Source organism: Pan troglodytes, chromosome 6 (assembly GCF_028858775.2).
Source record: "Pan troglodytes isolate AG18354 chromosome 6, NHGRI_mPanTro3-v2.0_pri, whole genome shotgun sequence".
NCBI classification, from domain to species: Eukaryota; Metazoa; Chordata; class Mammalia; order Primates; family Hominidae; genus Pan; species Pan troglodytes.
Genome location: NC_072404.2, coordinates 61,744,134 through 61,769,039, shown reverse-complemented (window position 1 = coordinate 61,769,039; position 24,906 = coordinate 61,744,134). Strand labels below are relative to the sequence as shown.

The window sequence follows — 24,906 nt, the reverse complement described above, 5'->3', positions numbered from 1 at the left end:
GTTATGTCCTACGGCCAGCTATATTTAGACAGGTGCACAAAGTTGAATGCATACAAATATTCATTGCTGTCTTGTTTCCAGTTATCTCCTGGCATAGGCCATTTGAATAGCCATTAATGCAGACTGGCCACATAAATTAGGAAATACTCCCCGTCAGAAAATATGCACTCGATAAAAAGAATGAGGTAGATTTATGTGCACTGATGTGCTGACATCTCCAAGATAAATTCTGTAAAAAAGCCGGCACAGAACAGCACTATATATACACATACAGAGTGAGCTGTTAAAGGGTGATGACATCTGGGGAACATGACTGGGCCTGGGGTGGGAGTAAAGGTTTTTTCTTTTCATTGTATAACCTTCTGAACTATCTGAACAATTTCTACACACACACACACACACACACACACACACACACACTTTTTTTGAGAGAATCTCGCTCTGTTGCCAGGCTGGAGTGCAGTGGCACCATTTCAGCTGACTGCAACCTCCACCTCCCAGGTTCAAGCGATTCTCCCGCCTCAGCCTCCTGAGTAGCTGGGACTACATGGTGTGCCACCGTGCACGGCTAATTTTTGTATTTTTAGTAGAAACAGGGTTTTGCCATGTTAGCCAGGCTGGTCTTCAACCCCTGACCTCAAGTGATCTGCCCACCTCGGCCTCCCAAAGTGCTGGGATTATAGGTGTGAGCCACTGCGCTCAGCCCTCTTCTGAACTTTATGTAACCATGATCAAATGACAAACAGCGTTTCCCTCATCTTCTTGGTTTTTCACATCTATGTACAATAAAATGTACTTTTTTGGCAGACAGTACTGAGTTTTGACAAATGCCTAAAGTAATGTAACCAGCATCACAACAGTTTCTTCACCCCTTGAAGTTAATCCTTTTATAATCAACCCCTCTCCCCATCTCTAGCAACCACTGCTGTGTTCCTTGTCCCTCAGTTTTGCCTTTTCTAGAACATCGTATGTATGGAATCATACAGAAGGGTAGCCTTCTGAATTCCTGCCCCTTCTTTCTGCACGATCCCTTTTATAATTGGTGATCTTACTTCTGGCCAGGTCTATCACAGCATACCCTTTATACTTTTGTTCTCTTTTTATTTTTGAGACAGGGTCTTACTCTGTTGCCCAGGCTGGAGTGCACTGGTGTGATCACGGCTCACTGCAGCCTTGACCCCCAGAGCTCAAACGATTCCCCCACCTCAGCCTCCAGATTAGCTGGGACAACATATGCACACCACCATGCCTGGTTAATTTTTGTATTTTCTATAGAGAATGGGTTTTGCCAGGTTGCCCAGGCTGGCCTTGAACTCCTGGCCTCAAGCGATCCTCCTGCCTTGGCCTCCTGAAGTGTTGAGATTTCGAGCATGAGCCACCATGCCCAGCTACTTTTGCTCTCTAACTGACCTACACATAGATCTTTTCTGTCTTTTCCTAGATCAGTAATGTACTGGGATTCCAAAGGGCCAGCATAAATGTCCAGAATCTTAGTGCTTCTGGACATAAAAGTCCAGATGCTGATGGGCCAGTGTGAACCTCTTCTTGGGGATCTCTTTAGAAACACTAGATGATTTTCTACAACAGTATTTCTTTTTTTTTTTTTTTTTTTAAGACAGAGTCTCGCTCTGTCGCCCAGGCTGGAGTACAGCGGCATGATCTTGGCTCACTGCAAGCTCCGCCTCCCAGGTTCACGCCATTCTCCTGCCTCATCCTCCTGAGTAGCTGAGACTACAGGCGCCCGCTGCCACGCCCGGCTAATTTTTTGTATTTTTAGTAGAGATGGGGTTTCACCGTGTTAGCCAGGATGGTCTCGATCTCCTGACCTCATGATCCGCCTGCCTCGGCCTCCCAAAGTGCTGGGATTACAGGCGTTAGCCACTGCGCCCAGCCTTCTACAATAGTATTTCTAATCTGCTTGGCAGACTTGCTTAAGCACCCAGATACCACCAGGTAAACATTAAGAGGAAAAGAGAGAGCAACTCCAGGTATTAAAAAGGGGGACCAGGAATTTAAACAAGGGACAAGAAAAACTCTCATGAGAGCAAATTCCCCAGTACTTCATGAAATGAACACACGGATTTCATACTACAATAATAGAAATTCCTATTCTTATGCAGCAACGGTATTTTAGAAGTAGGGCTCTAAATTTCACATGATACTGGCAGCCTTTTTCTTTTCTTTTCTTTTCTTTTTTTTTTTTGCTTAAAAAATCAGTTTGCTGCTTTATTTATTTATTTTTGAGGCAGGGTCTCATTGCACTTGTTGGAGTGCAGTAGTGCAATCTCGGCTCACTGCAACCTCTGCCTCCCAGGTTCCAGCAATTCTCCCACCTCAGCCTCCTGACTATCTGGAACTACAGGTGCATGCCACCACATCTGGCTAATCTTTGTATTTTTAGTAGGGACAGGGTTTCATCATGTTGGCCAGGTTGGTCTCGAATTCCTGGCCTTAAGTGATCCGCCAGCCTCAGCCTCCCAGAGTGCTGAGATTGCAAGCGTGAGCTGCCGCGCTCAGCCTAGTTTGCTGCTTTCTTGAACAAACATTACAGAGCAATCTTCTCCCCAACATGATGTTCTTTTAATTTAAAAACCAATTCATAGGATATTGTCTCAAATAGGTAGAAACCAGATATAAAGATTTTTGAATGATGTGAACTTACAAATACAAAAAATACAAATATATTGGCCGGGAGTGGTGGCTCACGCTTCTAAATCCCAGCTCTCTGGGAGGCCGAGGCAGGTGGATCACCTGAGGTCAGGAGTTCAAGACCAGCCTGGCCAACATGGTGAAATCTTGTCTCTACTAACACTACAAAAAAAAAAAAAAAAAAAAAATAGCTGAGTGTGGTGGCACACGCCTGTGATCCCAGCTACTCAGGAGGCTGAGGTAGGAGAATCGCTTGAACCCAGGAGGTGGAGATTGCAGTGAGCCAAGTCGTGCCACTGCACTCCAGCCTGGGCTACACAGCAAGACTCAATCTCAAAAAAAGTAATAATAATAAAATAAAATAAAAGAAATTAAAAATAAAATGTGCTCTATAAATAATTATAAAGAAATATAAAAGCACGTTTTCACATCCTTCAAAGATTAAAAAGAAGCAAACTCACTTTAAACAAGCAAAATAATAATACCAGTAAATGCAATTTTTCTTGAAAGTGAGTAAGATAAAAACATATAGTATTAAGTGGCATTTGCAGATGTAAGTTGAAGATGCTTCCAATTTGTGTTTACTATATATAAAAATTCCTAAAAATTAAGAAAGCATTAATGGTGGTTTCCCTGAGAAAATGGTTTAAAGGGATAGAGGGGAAAGACACACAGCTTTCTCCATATAATGTCTATATTGTGCTTTTCTCTTCTGTATTTTTTTTTTCTTTGAGACAGGGTCTCACTTTGTCACTCAGGCTGGAGTGCAGTGGCGTGATCTTGGCTCACTGTAGCCTCGACCTCCCGGGTTCAAGCTATCCTCCTGTCTCAACCCCTCCCAAGTAGCTGGGACTACAGGTGCCCAGCACCACATCCAACTAATTTTTGTATTTTTTTGTAGAGACAGGGTTTCACCATGCTGCCCAGGTTGGTCTTGAATTTCTGAGCTCAAGTGATCTGCCTGCCTCAGCTTCCCAAAGTCCTGGGATTATAGGCGTGAACCACCACACCCAGCCATATTCCAATAAAAATGAAAGCACATTTTGTCAATTAGTTTGAAGTGTTTTACATACACTACATTTAGGGATATCTGTTTAATAATATCATGGGCTGGGCACAGTGGCTCATGCCTGTAATCCCAGCACTTTGGGAGGCCAAGGAGGCGGGTGGATCACCTGAGGTCGGGAGACCTGACTGACCAACATGGAGAAACCCCGTCTCTACTAAAAATATAAAATTAGCCAGGCATGGTGGCGCATGCCTGTAATCCCAGCTACTCAGGAGGCTGAGGGAGAATCGCTTGAACCCGGGAGGTGCAGGGTGTAGTGGGCCGAGATCACGCCACTACACTCCAGCCTGGGCAACAAGAGTGAAACTCTGTCTCAAAAAAAAAAAAAAAAGAAAAAGAAAAAAGAAACTTACCCATTACTTTAAGGCAACCATATAAAATTAGTGATACACAAAGTAGAAAGTTTTAAGATTTGTTTATGGGACTATGTAATTTCTGTATGTTCTTTTTTTTTTTTTTTTGAGACAGAGTCTTGCTCTGTTGCCCAGGCTGGAGGGCAATAATGGCACAATCTCAGCTCACTGCAACCTCCGCCTCCTAGGTTCAAGTGATTCTCCTGCCTCAGCCTCCTAAGCAGTTGAGACTAGCGGTGCCCACCACCACACCCATCTAATTTTTAGTAGAGGTGGGTTTTCACCATGTTGGCCAGGCTGGTCTTGAACCCCTGACCTCAGGTGATCCGCCTGCCTCGGCCTCCCAAAGTGCTGGAATTATAGGTGTGAGCCACTGTGCCCAGCCAATTTCTGTGTTTATTTTAGATTTTAAGTTCATTAAACAGAAATTGTGTCTACAATTTTTTTTGTTAAATAAATTGTAAAAGCTTAGGAATAACAATTATGAGCAATTAAGAAAGGGATATAATAAAAAGTGTCTAAAAATACTGACTAGGGAGTTTCACTTAAAATAAGAAATACTAAAGCAATGACTACTAATAGTTTTATGTATATCCTTCCAGAAATACAGAGGCAAACGTATATTATGTATATTTATAGACAGATAATATTTTCACTAATAAAGGATGCCTTTGAAATAAAAATCACCCCAACTGAGCATTTATTTCATATCTCAGAAACACCAAAGTCAGCCTGGGCAGCATAGGAAGACCCTGTCTCTACAAAAAAAAATAAAAAGAGTAGCTGGGCATGGTGGCTCGTGCTTATGGTCCTAGCTACCCAGGAACCTGAGGCAGGAGGATCACTTGAGCCCACAAGTTCAATGCTGTAGTGAGCTATGATCATGCACTGTACTCCAGCCTGGGCAACAGAGCAAGACCACCTCTAAAACAAACAAACAAATAATAATACCAAAGGGATTCCCCTTTGGGTGGGTACAATGAGGTAAGGGATGTGACAATGCTAGTAATCGAAAAATGCAGAGCAGGGGGTGAGACTAAATCAACACAGCACACACAAAAGAACCTGAGTGGCATTTGCTTGTGAACTTGGGCAGCAATCGTCTTGACAAATGAAAAACAAGCCGGCCAGTACTACCCCCAACCGTCAAACTGAAATCTTTGAGTGTCAGGCGACCAAAGCTGCCTAACATGCCCAACCCATCTAGTCATTCGAGTCGCAGCTATGCCAACGGCTGCCCAAATGATAAGATCTGGCTTGGGCCTGGGTTCTTAACTGACAGTGACAATCGCCAAGATGGTAGGGGGCACTTTCCAGAGGATAAGGAAGGGTGCACTATACAAAACACTAGACTTGAAATCCAGTCAGCATTCTATGCCGGGCTCTATGGATACAAAGATAAACCAGATGCCAAGCCTATTCAGTCTCACAGGAAAAACCTATCAGTAAACAGCCAGAGTGGCCACAGATGCTGTAAACTTAGACATACACTGCAAGAGCTCAAGTGAACCCACCATCAGCTTGGCCTGGGAGGCGCAGGAGGGACTCCAGTAGGGGCATTCTGGCTCTGTTTTGGAGGGCAAGCAAGACAGGTGGAGAAGGCAGGTGCTAATTCCAGTCAATGGGAACAACATGTACAGGGACATGGAGTCATGACACTGAATGGCATATGTCTGGAATGGCAAGCTGTTTAGCAAGGCAGAAGAGCATGTGGGAGGACCGTGAGGGCGAGGCGAGGGCGACTTTATCCTGTGTAGGGTGAGATGCTGTCAAGTTTTCAAAAAAAATATAAGTGTCAGACGAGCGCAGTGCCTCATGCCTGTAATCCCAGCACTTTGAGAGGCTGAGGTGGGCGGATCATCTGGGGTCAGGAATTCAAGACCAGCCTGGGCAACATGGCCAAACCCTGTCTCTACTAAAAAATACCAAAAAAATGGCCAGGTGTGGTGGTAGACGCCTGTAGTCCCAGCTACTCGGGAGGCTGAGGCAGGAGAATCACTTGAACCTGGGAGGCAGACGTTGCAGTGAGCCAAGATCACGCCACTGCTCTCCAGCCTGGGCGAGAGTGCAAGACTCCGTTTCAAAAAAAAAAAAAAAAAATCTAAGTGTCAAAAGCAGCCTGGCAGGAGCGTGATATATGGCTGCAGCAACGAAGGCCAGGAACATGCTTCCTGGGCACCCTGGCTGCCATGCCCAGCAGCACCAGGTATGCAGAAGGCACTCAATAAATACTCACTAGATGGTCTGGGGTTAAGATGGCAGTGGGGATGAAGAGAAAGGAGTGCATTCAGAAGAAGCTCGTGGGTGCTGATCAGGCGGGGAAGAGGAAACCGAAGAAGGGAAAGGACTTAACGCTGAGACCACAGGATGAGGCAGCAGGAGCACACCGCGCTTCATTCATATGATCATTTTTTTTTTTTTTTTTTTTTGAGACAGAGTCTCACTCCCTCGCCCAGGCTGGAGTGCAGTGGTGGGATCTCGGCTCACTGCAAGTTCCGCCTCGCGGGTTCACGCCATTCTCCTGCCTCAGCCTCCTGAGTAGCTGGGACTACAGGCGCCCACCACCACGCCCGGCTAATTTTTTGTATTTTTAGTAGAGACAGGGTTTCACCATGTTAGCCAGGATGGTCTCGATCTCCTGACCTCGTGATTCGCCCACCTTGGCCTCCCAAAGTTCTGGGATTACAGGCGTGAGCCACCGCGCCCGGCAATATGATCACTGTTATTTACAGACTGTGCACTACACCTGTCAGCCACTGACGATGCACAGATGAACCTGGCCCTGACTTCACGGGAGCTCAGTTTGCTGGTGAGGGCAGACAGACAAACACGATCACAACTCAAACAGACAAGCTCTTCAATGATGACACAAGGAAGTAGGTAGCTGTTGTGGCATGGGTAAGGGCAGCCTGGGGGCCAGCTCTAACGAAGTACCTGTTGAGTGGAAGACTGGAAAGAAGAGGAGCAGATGGTCAGGTAGATACCCATGGAAGGGAGATTCTAAGCAGAACCAGTGATGGCCAAAGCCACAAGTGTGCAAACAGCACCAGAATTTGGAAGCACAGGCCCGGGGGAGAGAAGAGGTTGACAGACCCATGCCAAGAAGACTCCTGCCTTAAAGCAGCAGCTCCCTGACTCCCCTCCCCACCACCACACTCCATCCAGCCCCAGTACCCGTCTTCCACACTGCTGCTCCAGAGACCTGTTCCCACACCTTTCATTTCCAGAAACTTCAAACCCAGAGGAGTTTAAACATGACAAGACTTTTCTGCCCTGCATCTAGATTTTAAAAATGAACATTTTACCATTAAAAGTTTTTCTCTCTATATATTTGCTTTTTAATTTTTTTTTTCTTTTTTTTTTTTCAGACAGGGCCTTGTTCTCTCATGTCAGCTGAAGGGCAGTGGCGCGATCTCGGCTCACTTCAGCCTCCACCTCCTGCGCTCGAGCAATTACCTTGCTTCAGCCACCTGTATAGCTGGGACTACAGCCCTGCACCACCACACCCTGCTAAATGTTGTAGTTACCCTGCTAAATGTTGTAGTTTTAGTAGAGACAGGGTTTCATCATGTTGTCCACGCTGGTCTTGAGCTTCTGGCCTCATGTGATCCGTCAGCCTTGGCCTCCTACAGTGCTAGGATTACAGGTGTGAACCACCACACCCGGCCCTATATTTGCTTTTTAATTTCTACTGAACCATTTGAAAGTAGAGTTTTGGGCTGGGGGCAGTGGCTCACACCTATAATCCCACCACTTTGGGAGACCAAAGCAGGCCAAGGCGGGCAGATCACGAGGTCAGGAGATCGAGACCATCCTGGCCAAATGGTGAAACCCCATCTCTATTAAAAATACAAAAAAATTAGCTGGTTGTGGTGGCGCACGCCTGCAGTCCCAGCTAATCGGGAGGCTGAGACAGGAGAATCACTTGAACCCAGGAGGCAGAGGTTGCAGCGAGCCGAGATCACCCCACTGCACTCCGGCCTGGGTGACAGAGCGAGACTCTGTCTCAGGAAAAAAAAAAGAAAAGAAAGTAGAGTTTGGACATAATGATACTTCTCCCGTAAATCCTTCAGCATGTATCTCCAAAACACAATGACAGAACTACAATGCTATCATCACATCTGAGAAAAACAATTATTCCATCATATCTAATATCCACTCCCTATTAAAATATCCCCAGTTCTCCCCAAAATGTCTTTCATTGCTCTTGTGGGTAGGGGAATGGGGGCAGACAGGGAGGAGGGATTAGGAACCAGTCAAGGTTTGTGTCATAGAGATCTTTCTACTAGGAAAATGTCCGCTTAGAATTCTTTAGACGTGTGGCTGGGCACAATGGCTCACACCTATAATCCTAGCACTTTGGGAGGTGGAGGGTGGGAGGACTGCTTGAGGCCAGGAGTTTGAGACTAGCCTGGGGAACATAGCAAGACCACCCTCTCTACAAAAAAATTAAAAATTAGCAGCTGGGTGTGGTGATTCATCCCTGTAATGCCAGCACTTTGGGAGGCCGTGGTGGGAGGATCACTTGAGGCCAGGAGTTTGAGACCAGCCTGGGCAACATGGAGAAACCCCATCTCTACTAAAAATACAAAAATTATCCAGGCGTGGTGGTGCACGCCTGTAAGTCCCAGCTGCTCAGGTAGCTGAGACAGGAGAACTGCTTGAACCCAGGAGGTGGAGGTTGCAGGGAGCCGAAATCACGCCACTGAACTCCAGCCTGGGCAACAGAGTGACACTCTGTCTCAAATAAATAAATAAATAAATAATAGCTGGGCATGGTGGTGTGGGCCTGTAGTCCCAGCTACTTGGGAGGCTGAGGTGGGAAGATCCCTTAAGTCCGGAAGGTCAAGGCTGCAGTGAGCCGTGGTCATGCCATTAAACTCCAGCCTGGGCAACAGGGCAAGACTATCTCCAAGGAAAAAAAAAAAATTCTTTAGTCATCCCCTTCACTAACAGGTTCGAGCCCACACTCTTCGTAGGAATCCAGACGAGTATTGCTGAGGGTTGAGCTAGGGCAGTGAAGATGGAGAGGGTGGATTCAAGACATACTAGAGGCAGAACTGACAGATTTGGTAAATGATAGATGGCGGCAAAAAGAGGGATGGGCTTGGGGAAGACCATCTGGTGTCTGGCCTGGGCCACCACATGGAAAATGTTTCATGACTGGAGAAGAAGAACCAAAGAAAAGCAGGCTTCGTAGAAGGAAGAGGAGTTAAATCCTGGGTACAGCAGTGTTTTGAGCACCTGTGAGACACTTATGCAATGTCCAGGAAGCGGCTGGGAATTCCAAGCTTGCTGCTGAGCAGCACTAAGTGAAATACGCTGGCTAATGTACAGGCAGGGATGAGGCTCCCGGGAGGACGCCCTTCTCCCTTGCTGAAACTGATTCAGCAAATCCTGTTTTCTTCTGTCATTTTACCTAACACTTTCGCAGCGGATGGCACTCCCTCCCTCCTCCTGGCCACTGCCACATAACAATGAGCTTGCCAGCTCCCCCTCCTACATTCAGCCTATATACGCTGCACATCCCAGGGCTTGCTTTGCAGCCCCTTCTCTCTCCACACTCTCGCCTCAAGCAATCTCACACATTCCTATATTTTTTTGTTTGTTTTATTTTGGAGACAGGGTCTGGCTCTGTCACCTAGGCTGGAACGCCGTGGCATGATCTCGGCTCACTGCAACCTCCACCTCCCAGGTTCAAGCCATACTCCCACCTCAGCCTACCAAGTAGCTGGGACTACAGGCGTGTGCCACCATGCCGGGCTAATTTTTGTATTTTTTGTAGAGATGTGTTTTGTCATGTTGCCTGGGATGGTCTCGAACTCCTGAGCTCAAGCGATCAGCCCAGCTCGGCCTCCCAAAGTGCTGGGATTACAGCCTGAGCCACTGCACCCGGCTTCCTATGGTTTAAAAAAAGTTTCATTATACAAATTTTTATTTATGTACTTATTTATTATTAGGGACAGAGTTCCACTATGTTGCCCAGGCTGGTCTCAAACTCCTGGGCTCAAGCAATCCTCCTGCTGCAACCTTCCAAAGTGCAGGGATTACAAGTGTGAGTCACTGCGTCCAGGCTTTATTATGAAAAACGTAAATCAAATACGAAACAGTATAATGAAATCCATGTGTCTATTAACATTTAGCATTCCTATATACTGACAACTCCTAAATGTTACCTGTAGCCCAGACACCTCCTTTGAGGAGTCATACTGCCAACTGTCTATTTGCTTTTCCACTTGAATAGCACACAGCCTTCACAAACTTTACCAGGTCCTAAACTGCTCTGAATTCTTCTTCCCCAGCCCTCCTGAATTACTGCTAAGCTCCGGATGGCCTTGGACGCCTTATTCACTGATGTCTCTCAACAGTCAACAGTGCCTGGCACGTGGTAGGCACTCACATTTTGGCAGAAGAGCTCTCAGCAAACTCTCAACTCTCAGTGCCAGCGTCCACTCAGCTGGCCACCACCCTTAATTCTGCCCCCTCTCCCAAGTCAGACTCATCTTTTTAAAAAGATCAGGCCGCGCCTGGTGACTCACGACTGTAATCCCTGCACTTTGGGAGGCCGCGGCAGGTGGATCACCTGAGGTCAGGAGTTCGAGATCAGCCTGACCAACATGGTGAAACCCCGTCTCTACTAAAAATACAAAAATTAGCCGGGTGTGGTGGTGCATGCCTGTAATCCCAGCTACTTGGGAGGATGAGGCAGGAGAATTACTTGAACCCGGGAGGCGGAGGTTGCAGTGAGACAAGATCGTGCCGTTGCACTTCAGCCGGGGCAACGAGAGCAAAACTCCGTCTCAAAAATATAAATAAACAACAACAATAATAATAAACCATGTTACTGAAACCTCCCTGGCCCATGGCGAGTTTAACACACAGTTCCTTAGGTAATTTAAACTACCCAAAGCAATGAATACGAGAAAGCAACTCTGGGTAAGTCAGGATAGGCTTTGCTGTTTGAATGTGGAAAACAGCACATGCAAATATCAAGGTGATGAATTTGGACAACCAAACGTCCAATCCACTGAAGTTAGAAAAAAAAAAAAAAGTTTAAACAAGAGCCCCACGCCTGAACTTAGTGCTGATAACTCTAAGTACTTTTAGATCCACGGCCGGCTTTAAATTTCAACTCCAAGACGTTAAGTGATTTGACCTCCTCCAAGCTCTAACTTCCCCTACCCTCCGCGGAGAGCTGGCCCGGGACAATGCTTTACTCTTTTATTCCCTACTCACGGCACCTCAGAGACCAGGGTCACCAACGTCCTCGGCAGACGCAGCCACTCAGGCTTGGAACAGCCTCCGGCGAGGACCCAGCAGACGGCGTCCGGGGCCTGCGGCCTCAGGCGCGCGCTGTCCCTGTCCCTGGCCACGGGTCGCGCCGGTCAGGGCCCTGCAGGCCGGGCCAGCGCCGCGGGGAGGATGTGGCCTCCGGGCCGAGCCTCGGGGGCCTTCCCGGGCGAGGGTGGAGCCGCAGGGCGGCCCGTCCCCGCCGTGACCTTGAGCCCGAGGACGCCCCGACCCCGCCCCAGCTCCGGCCCCACCCCAGCTCCGGCCCCACGGCCCCGAGGCCGGGCAGCCACCCGCGCTGGGGACAGGGCCGGGGCGGAGACCGGCGCCGGGAAACCCGCGCCCTCCGCCTCGCGGCGGCCCCTCCCCGGCACCTCCCGGAAAGGGCGGCGCTGCTCACCGGAGCCTGGGCAGGAGGCTGCAGGGGGCCGCCCGCTGCAGGAGGCCGCCGGACCAGGCCGCTCCGCGGGCGCGCAGCACTCGCGCCGCCATCTTGCTCGGCGCCTCGGCTCCCACCGCCCGGGCGCCGCCGCTGACGCCGCCGCCGCGCGACCCCTCCCCCGGCCGGGCCCCAACGCGGCCACTGCAGTGCGGGGCGCGGCCGCCAGGGGGAGCAGGGCGCGCGGCCGCGGGGGTCGGCGGGGCGTCCAGGCGCCAAGGCCCGGCCGCTGCGGGAAAGCGCGAAGCTCAAGCGCAGTCAGTGCAAGCCGATCACTTCAGCGGGAGGAGCTCGGTGCCCAGAAGCGCGGGTGCAGAAGGGACAAGGGCATAACTTCAATGATCAGGGAAAACTCCACAAGGAAAGAGTAACACTGTGCCTAGGGGAATCCAGGGCCTGGGGCGGGGCAGTGGCAGTGGGTTTACCCCCACCCCACCCCGCCAATGTCTTTTAAATTTTGTAGTATATGAATATATTGTCATTTCAAAAAGCCCCACAACGCTTTAACAAGTGCATTCTGGGGCCGGACGCAATAGCTCACGCCTGTCATCCCAGCACTTTGGGAGGCTGAGGCCGGAGATCTCTTGAAGCCAGGAGTTCGAGACCAACGTGGGCAACATAGCGAGCCCTCACTGTGCAAAAACATTTTTAAATTAGCCGGGCATGGAGGAGCACGTCTGTGGTGCCAGCTACACTGGAGACTGAGGCAGAAGGATCGCTTGAGTTCAGGAGGTGGAGGCTGTAGTGAACTATGATCGTGCCACTGCACTCCAGCCTGGGCAAACACACGACGTCCTGTCGCGAAAGAAAGAAGGAGAGAAAGAGAAAGAAAGGGAGGGAAAGGAAGGAAGGAAGGAGAAAGAAAGGAGGAAGGGAGGGAGGCAGGAGAAAGAAAGGAGGGAAGGAAGGAGAAAGGAAGGGAGGGAGGCAGGAGAAAGAAAGAGAGAAAGGAAAAGAAAAGAAAGCAAGTGAGGAAAAAATTAAAAAACACCATACACACACACAAAAAAAAAATTAAGGAGAAAGGACTGGGAAGGTTCTCTTGAGGTCTTGGGACTACATCGTTCCCATTCATTTCAGCACCGGTAGGCACTGGCCATGGGGAGTCCTTGGTACCTTACCCTCAAGGCCGTCTGGGTCTAGCGGGGACAGAATGTACAATGACGATTGGACCGAGTGTGTTAAGTGTCAAAATGGACAGGTTCATGAGACACGAAAGAGGCACGGAAAGAGAGCATGTAACCGGGGGTGGCTGTGAATTAGAGGATAGATGGGGAGAAAGTTCTCCAAGGAGCTGGCAGGACATATCAGTCCCAGGGGAAGAAGGGAGGGCATCCCTGTCTGAGGAAATAACTTAAGCAAAGGCGTGGATCTGGGTGGCTGGCGCTATAGAGGGAAAAATGTGTCCTCCAGGAAGATTTTTTAAAAAGCCACAAATGTAGCCAGGCACGGTGGCTCACGTCTGTAATCCCAGCACTTCGGGTGGCCGAGGCGGGCGGATCACCTGAGGTCAGGAGTCCGAGACCAGCCTGGCCAATATGGTGAAATCCCATCTCTACAAAAATACAAAAATTAGGCAGGCATGTTGTCGGGTGCCTGTAATCCCAGCTACTCGAGAGGCTGAAGTGGGAGAATCGCTTGAACCTGGGAGGTGGAGGGTGCAGTGAGCCGAGATTGTGCCTCTGCACTCCAGCCTGGGCAACAGAGTGAGACTCCATCTCAAAAAAAAAAAAAAAGAAAAGAGAAAGAAAAAAGCCACAAATATAACCATGAAAACTGCAACCAAGGTGAGGGCAGGAGGAAGGAAGCTGGACCCTGGGGGTGGGGGAGAACTTGGGAGAAGTAGGGGCTCTGGCCACCAAAGGGAGCATTTCCAGGCCAGTGCGGGGCTGCAGAGGCAGAGAGGAAAGTGCCCTCAGGACTGGGTTGCTTGGAGGTCATAAGGTGGACAAAAACTGGGAGGTTCCCTGAAGCTGGTAATCTTGGGGGCCAAGGGAGCATCAGGGCTCAAGGGGTGCAGTTTTCTGACTGGGGTAGAATTTGAACACGTTAATATGGCAAGGAGCCACCAGGGAGGACAGAGGTGGACCCTGTGGATGGAGGAGGGCTTTGCCCCAGAGCAGGGAAAGGCACCTGTCCCTTGGAGGCCAGTGGGATGGAGGCCAAGGGACACAAGGATAGGAGGCCAGAGGCTGTGTGGCTGAGGACCTCCTGGCCTCAACTAGTGTATGCTTAGTAAAGCTGTGGAGAACCCTGTAAGAAGTACTTTTTAAGTGGTCCATTTTCAGAAAACAGACAGACAAGTCTGGGCAGTTCCCTTGTGGATGTGACAAGATGCATGGTACAGACATCTGGGAAGAGTGATAAAACTCACAGAAGTCAGAGGGGAGGGAGAAAAGTGGCAGGGGTGTCTAATCCATAAAAGGAAAGAAAGCTTAGCCATTGGGAAATCGAAACTTCAAGTAGGGAAGAGTACAAGATGTAACCTAATAAGGGGATAATGGAACTTAGGTGATGTCCAGGAAGACTGCAACCCCATATTACTCAGCCTGTGAGGAAGGTGGGGGGACCTGTGCTCTAGGGGATAAATTGTTGAAACTGCACTGGGTGTGCCTGCCCATCACACATCCGATCTTGCAAAACCATTATTAAAAAGTCTTACTTTTGTCCAGGTGCGGTGGCTCATGCCTATAATCCCAGCATTTTTGGGGGCTGAGGCGGGTGGATCACCTGAGGTCAGGAGTTCAAGACCAGCCTGGCCAACATGGTGAAACCCCATCTCTACTAAAAATACAAAAATTAGCCAGGTGTGGTGGCGCATGCCTGTAATCCTAGCTACTCGGGAGGCTGAGGCAGGAAAATCACTTGAACCTGGGAGGTGGAGATTCACCTGGGAGGTGATCTCAGCTCAGCAATGAGCTGAGATCGCACTGCTGCACTCCAGCCTCAGTGACAGATCAAGACGGACTCTCAAAAAAAAAAAAAGTCTCACTTTCACTGTTCTTCATGCCTCTAAGTCCATTCTTTGGGTTTGAATGGGTGAGTGTGTTTCTCACACTCCAAAGAGAGGTAGAAGTGAGCTCTCTCCAGGGTATCAAGGACTTGGCCCAGCCCTACAGAGCAGGAGGCCAGGCCTCTTTAAGGGTGGATGAGCTCCTGTGACTGTCACAAATGCCCCCAATTTCTCAGCTCTGTTTCATGAGACACCTGCTTTTAAATTTATTCTGAAATATAAACTGTAGCTAGACACTTCTTTGCTGACCTTGCTTTTGTGTTTAGTATTAGCCTGCTTAGCCTGCATTGCTTTTCTCCGCTATCATTTTGTTGTGGAGTTCCATTCACTCAGGACTTTTTACTGGGGAAAAAGAGGGTACTCCGATTTCACAGCTGTGTGGCTTCAGATATTTGAAGCCATAGAATAAACATAGCAAGTCTTCCTGGAGCATAAGTTTTATACAAAGACTCTCAGGAAAAAGTATGTGTTAAAATATAAACAAGTATCATTTATATGTTAACATTTCAGTGGTACTTAGGTATAATTTATATTTTAATACTTCGATGGTACTTAAGTATCATTTCTATTTTAATACTTGCATGATACTTAGGTATCACTTATATTTTAATGCTTCAATGGTACTTATACATCATTTATATTTTTTTTTATTTTTTATTTTTTTGAGATGGAGTCTCACTCTGTCACCCAGACTGGAGTGCAGTGGCACGATCTTGGCTGACTGCAACCTCCGCCTCCCAGGTTCAAGTGATTCTCCTTGAGAATCTGCCTCAGTCTCCTGAGTAGCTGGGATTACATGCGTGCACCACCGCGCCCCGGCTAACTTTTGTATTTTTAGTAGAAATGGGGTTTCACCGTGTTGGTCAGGCTGGTCTCCAACTCCTGATCTCATGATCCGTCTGCCTCAGCCTCCCAAAGTGCTGGGATTACAGGCGTGAGCCACCATGCCTGGCCATCATCATTTATATTTTAATCCTTTGATGGTACTTAGGTACTATTTATATTTTCACATGCTTTTAATTTTATATTTATACTTTAATACTTCATTGGTACTTAAGCATCATTTATATTTTAACATATTTATAAATGATGCTTATTTATAAATGTTTAAATATTTAAACCTTTGAAATATTTTAGAGACGGCTTGGACTCCATCCCAGAGCTGGTGACACATGTGTCACCATATGCTAGGAGCACCACTTGGAGATGTCTGATGCTTTATTTTTAATTTTTTTTTTAATTTTAAGTTCTGGGATACATGTGTAGAACATGCAGGTTTGTTACATAGGTATACATGTGCCATGGTGGTTTGCTGCACCTATCAACCCATCATCTATGTTTTAAGCCCCATATGCATTAGGTATTTGTCCTAATGGTCTCCCTTCCCTTGCCCCGACAGGCCCCGGTGTGTGATGTTCCTCGCCCTGTGTCGATGTGTTCTCATTGTTCAACTCCCACTTGAGTGAGAACATGCAGTGTTTGGTTTTCTGTTCCTGTTAGTTTGCTGAGAATGATGGTTTCCAGCTTCATCCATGTCCCTGTAAAGGACATGAACTCATTCTTTTTAATGGCTGCATAGTATTCCATGGTGTATATGTGTCACATTTTCTTTATCCAGTCTATCATTGATGGGCATTTGGGTTGGTTCCAGGTCTTTGCTATTGTAAGTAGCGCTGCAATAAACATATGTGTGCATGTGTATTTATAGTAGAATGATTTATAATCCTTTGAGTACATACCCAGTAATGGGATTGCTGGATCAAATGGTATTTCTGGTTCTAGATTCTTGAGGAATCGCCACACTATCTTCCACAATGGTTGGACTAAGGTGATCTTTTTTTAAGCTGCTTATTAGTGATATGTACTCTCAAAGCAAAAACAGCCAAGCACATTATTTTCACAGATATCAGACTACACAAGTGTGTTTTCAAAATCTCTGGTTACTCCTTGGGTTTCTAACCCTTCCCCTCAACTGTGTAGATGGTATTCTGGTGTTTTCTTGAACTTTCTGTCACAGAGAAAAAGCCAGGGTCAGTCTGATTTTCATTCAGTTGTAAGTACTTTTCTCAGATCCTGGAATGGTTTGAAGTTTTCCAGCATTTCAATACATATTTTGCCAGGATATGTCTATGTGAGGATCTCTTTTTATAGAACATGATTTTTCTAAAGGTCAAGAAAAAATGTTTTCTATTTCTTTTTTTCATTAGTTTGTTGTTTTTGTTCTATTCTATTCTGAAAAATGTATTGTATTTATATTGGAGTTTTAAAATTGAGTCTCACAGAACTATCATTCTCGTTACTTTCATTTCTTTATCCTTTTCCTCTACATTCTTAGAGAACTTCTGAAGTGTATTCTTACTATCACTGATTTGACTTTTCTTTTCTTTTTTTTTTTTGAGACAGAGTCTTGCTCTGTTGCCCAGGCTGGAGTGCAGCGGGGTGATCTTGGCTCACTGCAACCTCCGCTTCCCAGGTTCAAGCGATTCTCCTGCCTTAGTCTCCTGAGTAGCTGGGATTACAGGCGTGCGCCCTCATACCCGGCTAATTTTTGTATTTTTAGTAGAGACGGGGTTTCACCATTTTGGCCAGGCTGGTCTCGAACTCCTGACCTTGTGATCTGCCCACCTCGGCCTCCCAAAGTGCTGGGATTACAGGTGTGAGCCACCGCACCCAGCTGATTTGACTTTTCTACGATATCAGTCTTGCCTCACTTCCATGTGGATATTTAAATGCTTTTTGATTTCTTGCAAATCTTATGGCACATATGATGGTTCCCTCCCTGTGTCCACGTGTGTGATGTTCCCCTCCCTGTGTCCATGTGTTCTCATTGTTCAACTCCCACTTATGAGAATATGTGGTGTTTGGTTTTCTGTTCCTGTGTTAGTTTGCTGAGAGTTATGGCCAGCTTCATCCATGTCCCTGCAAAGGACATGAACTCATTCTTTTTTTTTTTTTTTTTTTTTTTTGAGACGGAGTCTCACTCTGTCGCCCAGGCTGGAGTGCAGTTGCACAATCTCCACTCACTTCAAGCTCCGCCTCCCAGGTTCACGCCATTCTCCTGCCTCAGCCTCCTGAGTAGCTGGGACTACAGGCGCCCGCCACCACACCAGGCTAATTTTTTTTTTTTTTGTATTTTTAGTAGAGACGGGGTTTCACCGTGTTAGCCAGGATGGTCTCCATCTCCTGACCTCATCATCTACCCACCTCGGCCTCCCAAAGTGCTGGGATTACAGGCGTGAGCCACCACGCCTGGCCTTATTTTTTATTTATTTATTTTTTTGAGACGGAGTTTCACTCTTGTTGCCCAGGCTGGAGTGCAATGCTCACTGCAACCTTCACCTCCCAGGTTCAAGCGATTCTCCTGCCTCAGCCTCCAGAGTAGCTGGGATTACAGGCACCTGCCATCACGCCCGGCTAATTTTTGTATTTTTAGTAGAGACGGGATTTCACCATGTTGGTCAGGCTGGTCTCGAACTCCTGACCTTATGATCTGCTCGCCTTGGCCTCCCAAAGTGCTGGGACTACAGGCATGAGCCACTGCACCCAGCCGAACTCATTCTTTTTTGTGGGAGATGCCTGATACTTTCATGTACCCTTCCAGGCTAAGCAGTCCCACAGCCCCACCTGCCAGAGACCTGGACAGTCTAAGATGCTTCCGTTTCCTTCACCTACCCTGGCACCAGTTCTACCTTAGAACCTGTTATTCAGTCCCTCACTGCTGTTACTCAGTCCTTCCCTGCACAACTCAGTTTGGGTCTTAGGACCAGTCTTTGAACTGTGGTCTCCCCACCTCTATCTAACATGTCCGCTTCCAGTCTGTTCTCTACAATCACACAATCACTTTTATTAAAATGCAAATGCAATTGTATCACTCTTTAAAACGTTCAGCCACTATCACTTATAGTTACTTTCACCTATTTCTGAGTTCCACCACTGCTGAAAATGTTGCAGCAATCCTCATCTGCTTCCAGAAGCCCTGGTTATACTTTCATTCACTTTGTGGATTTTACATTCCCTTTCCTCTGCCTCAAATGCCCTTTCCACCCCATCATCTACTGTCCTGGAGACTCTTGCTTCAATGCTTACTTCTAGCACCATCTCATCTCTCCTGAGAAGTGACCTTCAATTCACCCTCACCCATATCCTGTTTGCCATGGAGGCACCTGTGCATACGTCCCCAACTAGATTGATCCCTGAGGCCGGCAAGGCCTGTGATCATCCTGGAAACCCTGTGCTTACACAATACATGTATCAAGGCTGGGCGCGGTGGCTCAACGCTGTAATCCCAGCACTTTGTCAGGCTGAGGCGGATGGGATCACCTGAGGTCAGGAGTTCAAGACCAGGCTGTCCAACATGGTGAAACTCTGTCTCTACTAAAAATACAAAAAATAATAATAAAATTTAAAAAAATTAGCTGGACATGGTGGCAGGCAGCTGTAATCCCAGCTACTTGGGAGCCAGGAGAATTGCTTGAACCCAGGAGGCAGAGGTTGCAGTGAGCTGAGATCACACCATTGTGCTCCAGCCTGGGCAACAGAGCGAGACTCCATCTCAAAACAAACAAACAAACAAACATGTATCAGCTAAGATTGAAATATTCCCCTTTTGGCCAGTCGCAGTGGCTCATGCCTGTAATCCCAGCACTTTGGGAGGCTGAGGTGGGCAAATCACCTGAGATCAAGCGTTCGAGACCAGCCTGGCCAACATGGTGAAATCTCGTCTCTACTAAAAATACAAAAAAAAATTAGCTGGGCGTGGTGGTACACTCCTGTAGCCCCAGCTACTCGAGGAGGCTGAGGCAGAATTGCTTGAACCCAGGAGGCAGAGGCTGCAGTGAGCCAAGATTGTGCCACTGCACTCCAACCTGGGCAACAGAGGGAGATTCGATCTCAAAAAAAAAGTCCCCTATTCTCTTTCTAGGGGCCAGAAAACGGAAATATACTGCTCAATGCTTCCTTAAGTCAAAATCTAAATTATCGTGGTATATTAATGAATAGCAACAAAACTCACTCTCCATCTCAAATGCATGTGGGAGAAGTCCTACAACTTAATGTGTCAGATTTTAGGAACTTACACCTATTTAATCTAGCCTAGGATGTAAGAAAAGTGACACAGAATTGTAAAATTTTATTTTCCACACATCAATATTCTTAACACAGCTTGATTGAAAGAATTCTGACCAGTGGCTGGTCATTACATGCAGTGGCTCATGCCTGTAATCCAAGCACTTTGAGAGGCCCAGGCGGGCGGATCACCTGAGGTCCGGAGTTCAAGACTAGCCTGACAAACATGGAGAAACCCCATCCCTACTGAAAATACAAAATTAGCTGGGTGTGGTGGCACATGCCTGTAATCCTAGCTACTCAGGAGGCTGAAGCAGAATCACTTGAATCTGGGAGGCGGAGGTTGTGGTGGGCTGAGATCATGCCATTGCACTCCAGCCTGGGCAACAAGAGTGAAACTCCAGCTCAAAAAAAAAAAAGACTTTCTTCCTTCAAAATAAAGGTTCTAAGATAAATTCAAAATTCCTTTGAATGAAAAAAAGGAAACCGGCTGGGCACAGTGGCTCAGGCCTGTAATCACAGCACTTTGTTAGGCCAAGATGGGCAGATTGCTCCCAGGAGTCCGAGACCAACCTGGGCAACACAGGGAGACCCTGTCTCTACAAAATTTACAAAAAATCAGCCAAGTGTAGTGGTATGCTCCTGTGTTCCCAGCTACTCAGAAGGCTGGGGTGGAAAGATGCTGGAGCCAGGGAGGTCAAGGCTGCAGTGAGCCAAGATCATACCACTGCACTCCAGCCCCGGCAACAAAGCAAGACCCTGTCTCAAAAGACAAAAATAAAACCTTCTAAAACAGTGAGCTTGCTAAGCACAGTGGCTCACGCCTGTAATCCCAGCACTCTGAGAGGCCAAGGCAGGCAGATCACGAGGTCAGGAAATCAAGACCATCCTGGCTAACACGGTGAAACCCCGTCTCTACTAAAAATACCAAAAAAAAAAAAAAAAAAATTAGCTGGGCATGGTGGCAGGCGCCTGTAGTCCCAGCTACTCGGGAGGCTGAGGCAGGAGAATGGCGTGAACCCGGGAGGCGGAGCTTGCAGTGAGCCAAGATTGCACCACTGCACTCCAGCCTGGGTGACAGAGTGAGATTCCATCTCAAAACAAAAAACAAAACAAAACAAAACAAAAATCAGTGAGCTTACAAAATGCAACAGACTGCTAGGCACACTTAATGTAACGTGGAAGTATGTTCACTGAAATGATGAAAATTTGAAACACGACCATAAACCTTTGTGAAAAACCATAGTATGCCCTTTACTTCATTTGCTTTTAGCTATTTCATGAACACCACAGAGAAACTGGACACAGTTTGTGATGAAACTTACAAAAATTTCTTTTTCCATAACATAAACATGTCAGTTTTTCCCTTTAGATCCTTCTTCCACTCCCGCTTCACTGTGCTGAAGAGATATTGAGTTCTTCCAGATTTTTGCTTAGCTGGGTGGTTTCCGAACTCAACGGACTCTCCAGGTAGGTAGTTCCAGCACAGGGCTTTCCTGTCACTGGATCTATGACTTTTCCAACTTTGAAAACGATCTCAGCCAGTTCATGTTTCACATGCTTTGCTCGTGGAACAGGTAAAGCTCTGAGAAGCACAATATCCCCAACTGTGCACTGCTGAAGGGCATCGTGAGCAAAGTAGGTTTTCCGCTTATTAAAATACTGTTGAGAGAGGGAGAGAAGCAAATCAGTAGTTCCCATCTGTGACCTGGTAATGCAATATGTAATATGAAAAAGTAATGTATGGAAAACAAGCCAGGACTTAGGAAAAGATAAGATACTTAAGGAGGCTTCTAGTACAAAAATTAGAGCCTGAGTGATATAGTGAGACAATCCAGTGAGATGGATTCTCGCTCTGTTGCCCAGGCTGGAGTGCAATGGCACGATCTCAGCTCACTGCAACCTCCGCCTCCCAGATTCATGAGATTCTCCTGCCTCAGCCTCCCAAGTAGCTGGAATTACAGGTGCCTGCCACCATGCCCGGCTAATTTTTTGTATGTTTTTTTAGTAGAGATGGGGTTTCACCATGTTGGCCAGGCTGGTCCTGAACTCCTGACGTCAGGTGATCCACCTGCCTCGGCCTCCCAAAGTGCTGGGATTACAGGCATGAGCCACCGCGCCCAGCCTAGAATCACCTATTCTTTATAACAACCCTGTTGCAGCAGGTACATATGAGAAAAGTTCAGGGAGGTTAAGCCATGTGTGTAGCTGGTAAACAAGAGTCAGTATTCAAACTAAGGTCTCCCAAAGGTCAAGGATCATGCAGTCACTCTTCAGCTTGCTCCTGTGTTTCTAATCCTTGATAATGACCAGCATTGGTACCCACCTGTGTGCTGAACTTTGGATGTGAAACCATCCTTGGCACCTATCCGTCCCCTGGGCACAGCAAACAAATCAATGACTCTGTCCTTCCTGAAATATTTTTTCCACTCCATCCCCACTACATCAACTTTAGTTCAGGTCCTTATTTCCATCCTAGACTTTTGCAGCAGCCTCTTTGCCCATTCCCTTACCTCCAGTCTTCATCCCTACCCGTGTTTCCAAGCCTGTCTTTGGGTTCAAGCAGGGATCCCCAACCCCCAGGGCAGCAGACTGATACCATTCAGTGGCCTGTTAGGAACAGGGCCGCACAGCAGGTGAGTGGCGTTGAGCCAGCATGAGTATTACCGCCTGCGCTCCACCTCCTGTCAGATCAGCAGCGGCATTAGATTCCTATAGGAGCACAAACCCTATTGTGAATTGTGCATGGTAGGCAGAGTTTTGCTCTTGTCCAGGATGGAGTGCAATGGTACAATTGTGGCTCATTGCAACCTCCGCCTCCCGGCTTCAAGAGATTCTCCTGCCTCAGCCTCCAGAGTAGCTAGGATTACAGGTGTGCACCACTATGCCCAGCTAATTTTTGTATTTTTAGTAGAGACAGGGTTTCACCACGTTGGCCAGGCTGGTCTCGAACTCCTGATCTCAGGTGATCCAACCTCCTCAGCCTCCCAAAGTGCTGGGATTACAGGTGTGAGCCACCTCATCCGGCCAGTACTTTGCATACAGAATGACTACAGCAGTTAGAGTGGATTGACATTAACTCTGTTTTCTTGGAATGTGTAAACCGTGTTATACCTACAGACCAGCAGAATGCCTGGCTCAAAGCAGATGAGAGACAAGACATCTTTACTGAGAGAGAAATGTTTTTTTGCTCAGGACCCAGGACATGGTGGTGATTTACCAAAGCCACCCGGAAACAAGAATGTTTCTCACCTTTAATAAATAGGGATCCAGAACAAGCCTGGTCACTCTCACTTTAGCAGTCTTTTGCATTTTTGTCCCAATCACCTTCCCCACAATCCATTTGGCATGGACGGATGAGCGAACTACGGACATTACGTGGCTTTGGTCACCTGAAAAGCAAATTCCAAAGTCTCATATTCTGGTGGTTATGATGCCACATGAATTTTGTCACAAGAACTGTCCAAGTTAGTCCAGAAACAGTTTTTTTCTTTTTCGTTCCCCTCTCCACCCAGAAACAGTTTTGGTTTTTTTTTTTTTTTAGATGTAGTCTATCTGTCGCCCAGGCTGGAGTGCGGTGGTGCGATCTTGGCTCACTGCAAACGCCGCCTCCTGGGTTCACACCATTCTCCTGCCTCAGCCTCCCGAGCAGCTGGGACTACAGGCGTCTGCCACAACGCCCGGCTAATTTTTTTGTATTTTTAGTAGAGATGGAGTTTCACCGTGTTAGCCAGGCTGGTCTTGATCTCCTGACCTCGTGATCCGCCCGCCTCGGCCTCCCAGAGTGCTAGGATTACAGGCGTGAGCCACCGCGCCCGGCCATATTTATTTTTCTTGAGATGGAGTTTAGTTCTTTCGCCCAGGCTGGAGTGAAGTGGCGCGATCTCGGCTCACTGCAACCTCCGCCTCCCGGGTTCAAGCGATTCTTCTCCCTCAGCCTCCCGAGTAGCCAGGACTACAGGCCCGCGCCACCACGCCGGGGTATTTTTAGTAAAGACGGAGTTTCACCATGTTGGCCAGACTGGTCTCGAACTCCTGACCTCAGGTGATCCGCCCGCCTCAGCCTCCCAAAGTGCTGGGATTAAGAGGCGTGAGCCACCGCGCCCGGCTTGAATCACCATTTCAGAGATGCTTACACGTTCCCCACTACCCAACCTCTCATCTTTACAGCGCTTACAAAGCGGTAACTTTAACTTCCCCAAGCCTCACATTCCCCTTCTGCAAAATGGGCAGGCCTATTTCGCAGGAGTGCTTTGAGAATTTGACCCACAGAACGCTCAATACCACGGACAAACGCTGGACGTTACTGGTCCCTTATCTCTCTCCACCCCGCTGGGTCGCCTCTCCCCACAGGCTCAGTGCCCAGGTAGCATTCGGCGGGGCCGCCGCGGTGTCCCCCTCCCCGGCCCAGCGACGGATGACTTGGGCTGCTTTTGAGATCAGTTCATAAGCTATTCCACCAGGCTTCGGAAAGGTTGGGGTGATTCGTGCCCTCGCCCCGGACAACCCCGAGGTCAGACGAAGCGATTCGCTCTCAGGGCTCTCACGCGAGGGTGCCTCGGGTCCCCAGCAAATCCTCCCCCGGCAGCAACACCCCGGAGCCCGCCCTCACCTCCACCGCGAGACTCACCTCCGCCAAGACTATGCAGCCACCTGCCCCGGGGAGCGCCGGTCGCAGCGGGATGGCGTCACGCCGTACGCATTGGCTCAGTCCCACACTACCCCTCTCGTAGGCCGTGCATCTCCTTAGCCGTGGGCGGAGTTAAAGGCAGGACCCCGCCCACTCTCCCTTAAAGGGACCCGCGGCGGTGGCGGGGCGGGGGGCGCTGACCTCTGGTTTCCTAACGCGCGCAGCTAGTGGACAGTGGCGCAGGAGGTTTCGGACTTTTCTTTCATTCTTTTGTTTTCTTTCTTTCTTTTTTTTTTTTTTTTTGAGACGGAGTCTCGCTCTGTCGCCCAGGCTGGTGTGCAGTGGCGCGATCTCTGCTCACTGCAACCTCTGCCTCCCGGGTTCAAGCGATTCTTCTGC

General features: G+C 48.0%; 2 protein-coding genes across 4 annotated transcripts in view; both read right to left on the bottom strand.

Moving 5' to 3' along the window:
* NIPSNAP2 (nipsnap homolog 2) overlaps window positions 1-11,912 on the bottom strand; it is a 35,684-nt gene extending 23,772 nt beyond the window's left edge. Inside the window, exon 1 of one of the 2 annotated variants that reach the window (XM_001158023.7) lies at window positions 11,762-11,912. In XM_001158023.7, coding sequence (XP_001158023.2) covers window positions 11,762-11,853 — 92 coding nt within the window. In that variant the 5' untranslated portion in view covers window positions 11,854-11,912. The remainder of the gene's footprint in view (window positions 1-11,761) is intronic. The other variant, XM_001158461.7, reaches the window with a different exon arrangement.
* An 8,014-nt stretch (window positions 11,913-19,926) lies between these two features.
* On the bottom strand, window positions 19,927-24,536 carry MRPS17 (mitochondrial ribosomal protein S17). Of its 2 annotated transcripts, none has more exons than XM_016956784.3 (3): window positions 24,162-24,184; window positions 23,130-23,269; window positions 19,927-21,539 (listed from the first exon to the last, which is right to left on the bottom strand). In XM_016956784.3, exons 2-3 carry the CDS (start codon window positions 23,250-23,252, stop codon window positions 21,270-21,272), a joined length of 393 nt encoding a protein of 130 aa, XP_016812273.1. In that variant the 5' UTR covers window positions 23,253-23,269; window positions 24,162-24,184; the 3' UTR covers window positions 19,927-21,269.
* Window positions 24,537-24,906: the final 370 nt, after the last annotated feature.

Coding starts and splice junctions, on each gene's coding strand:
- MRPS17 (XM_016956784.3), bottom strand. CDS start 23,252: ATGTCCGTAGTTCGCTCATCCGTCCATGCCAAATGGATTGTGGGGAAG. Junction 21,540..23,129: donor TGGATCCCTATTTATTAAAG/GTGAGAAACATT, acceptor CTCTCTCAACAG/TATTTTAATAAGCGGAAAAC.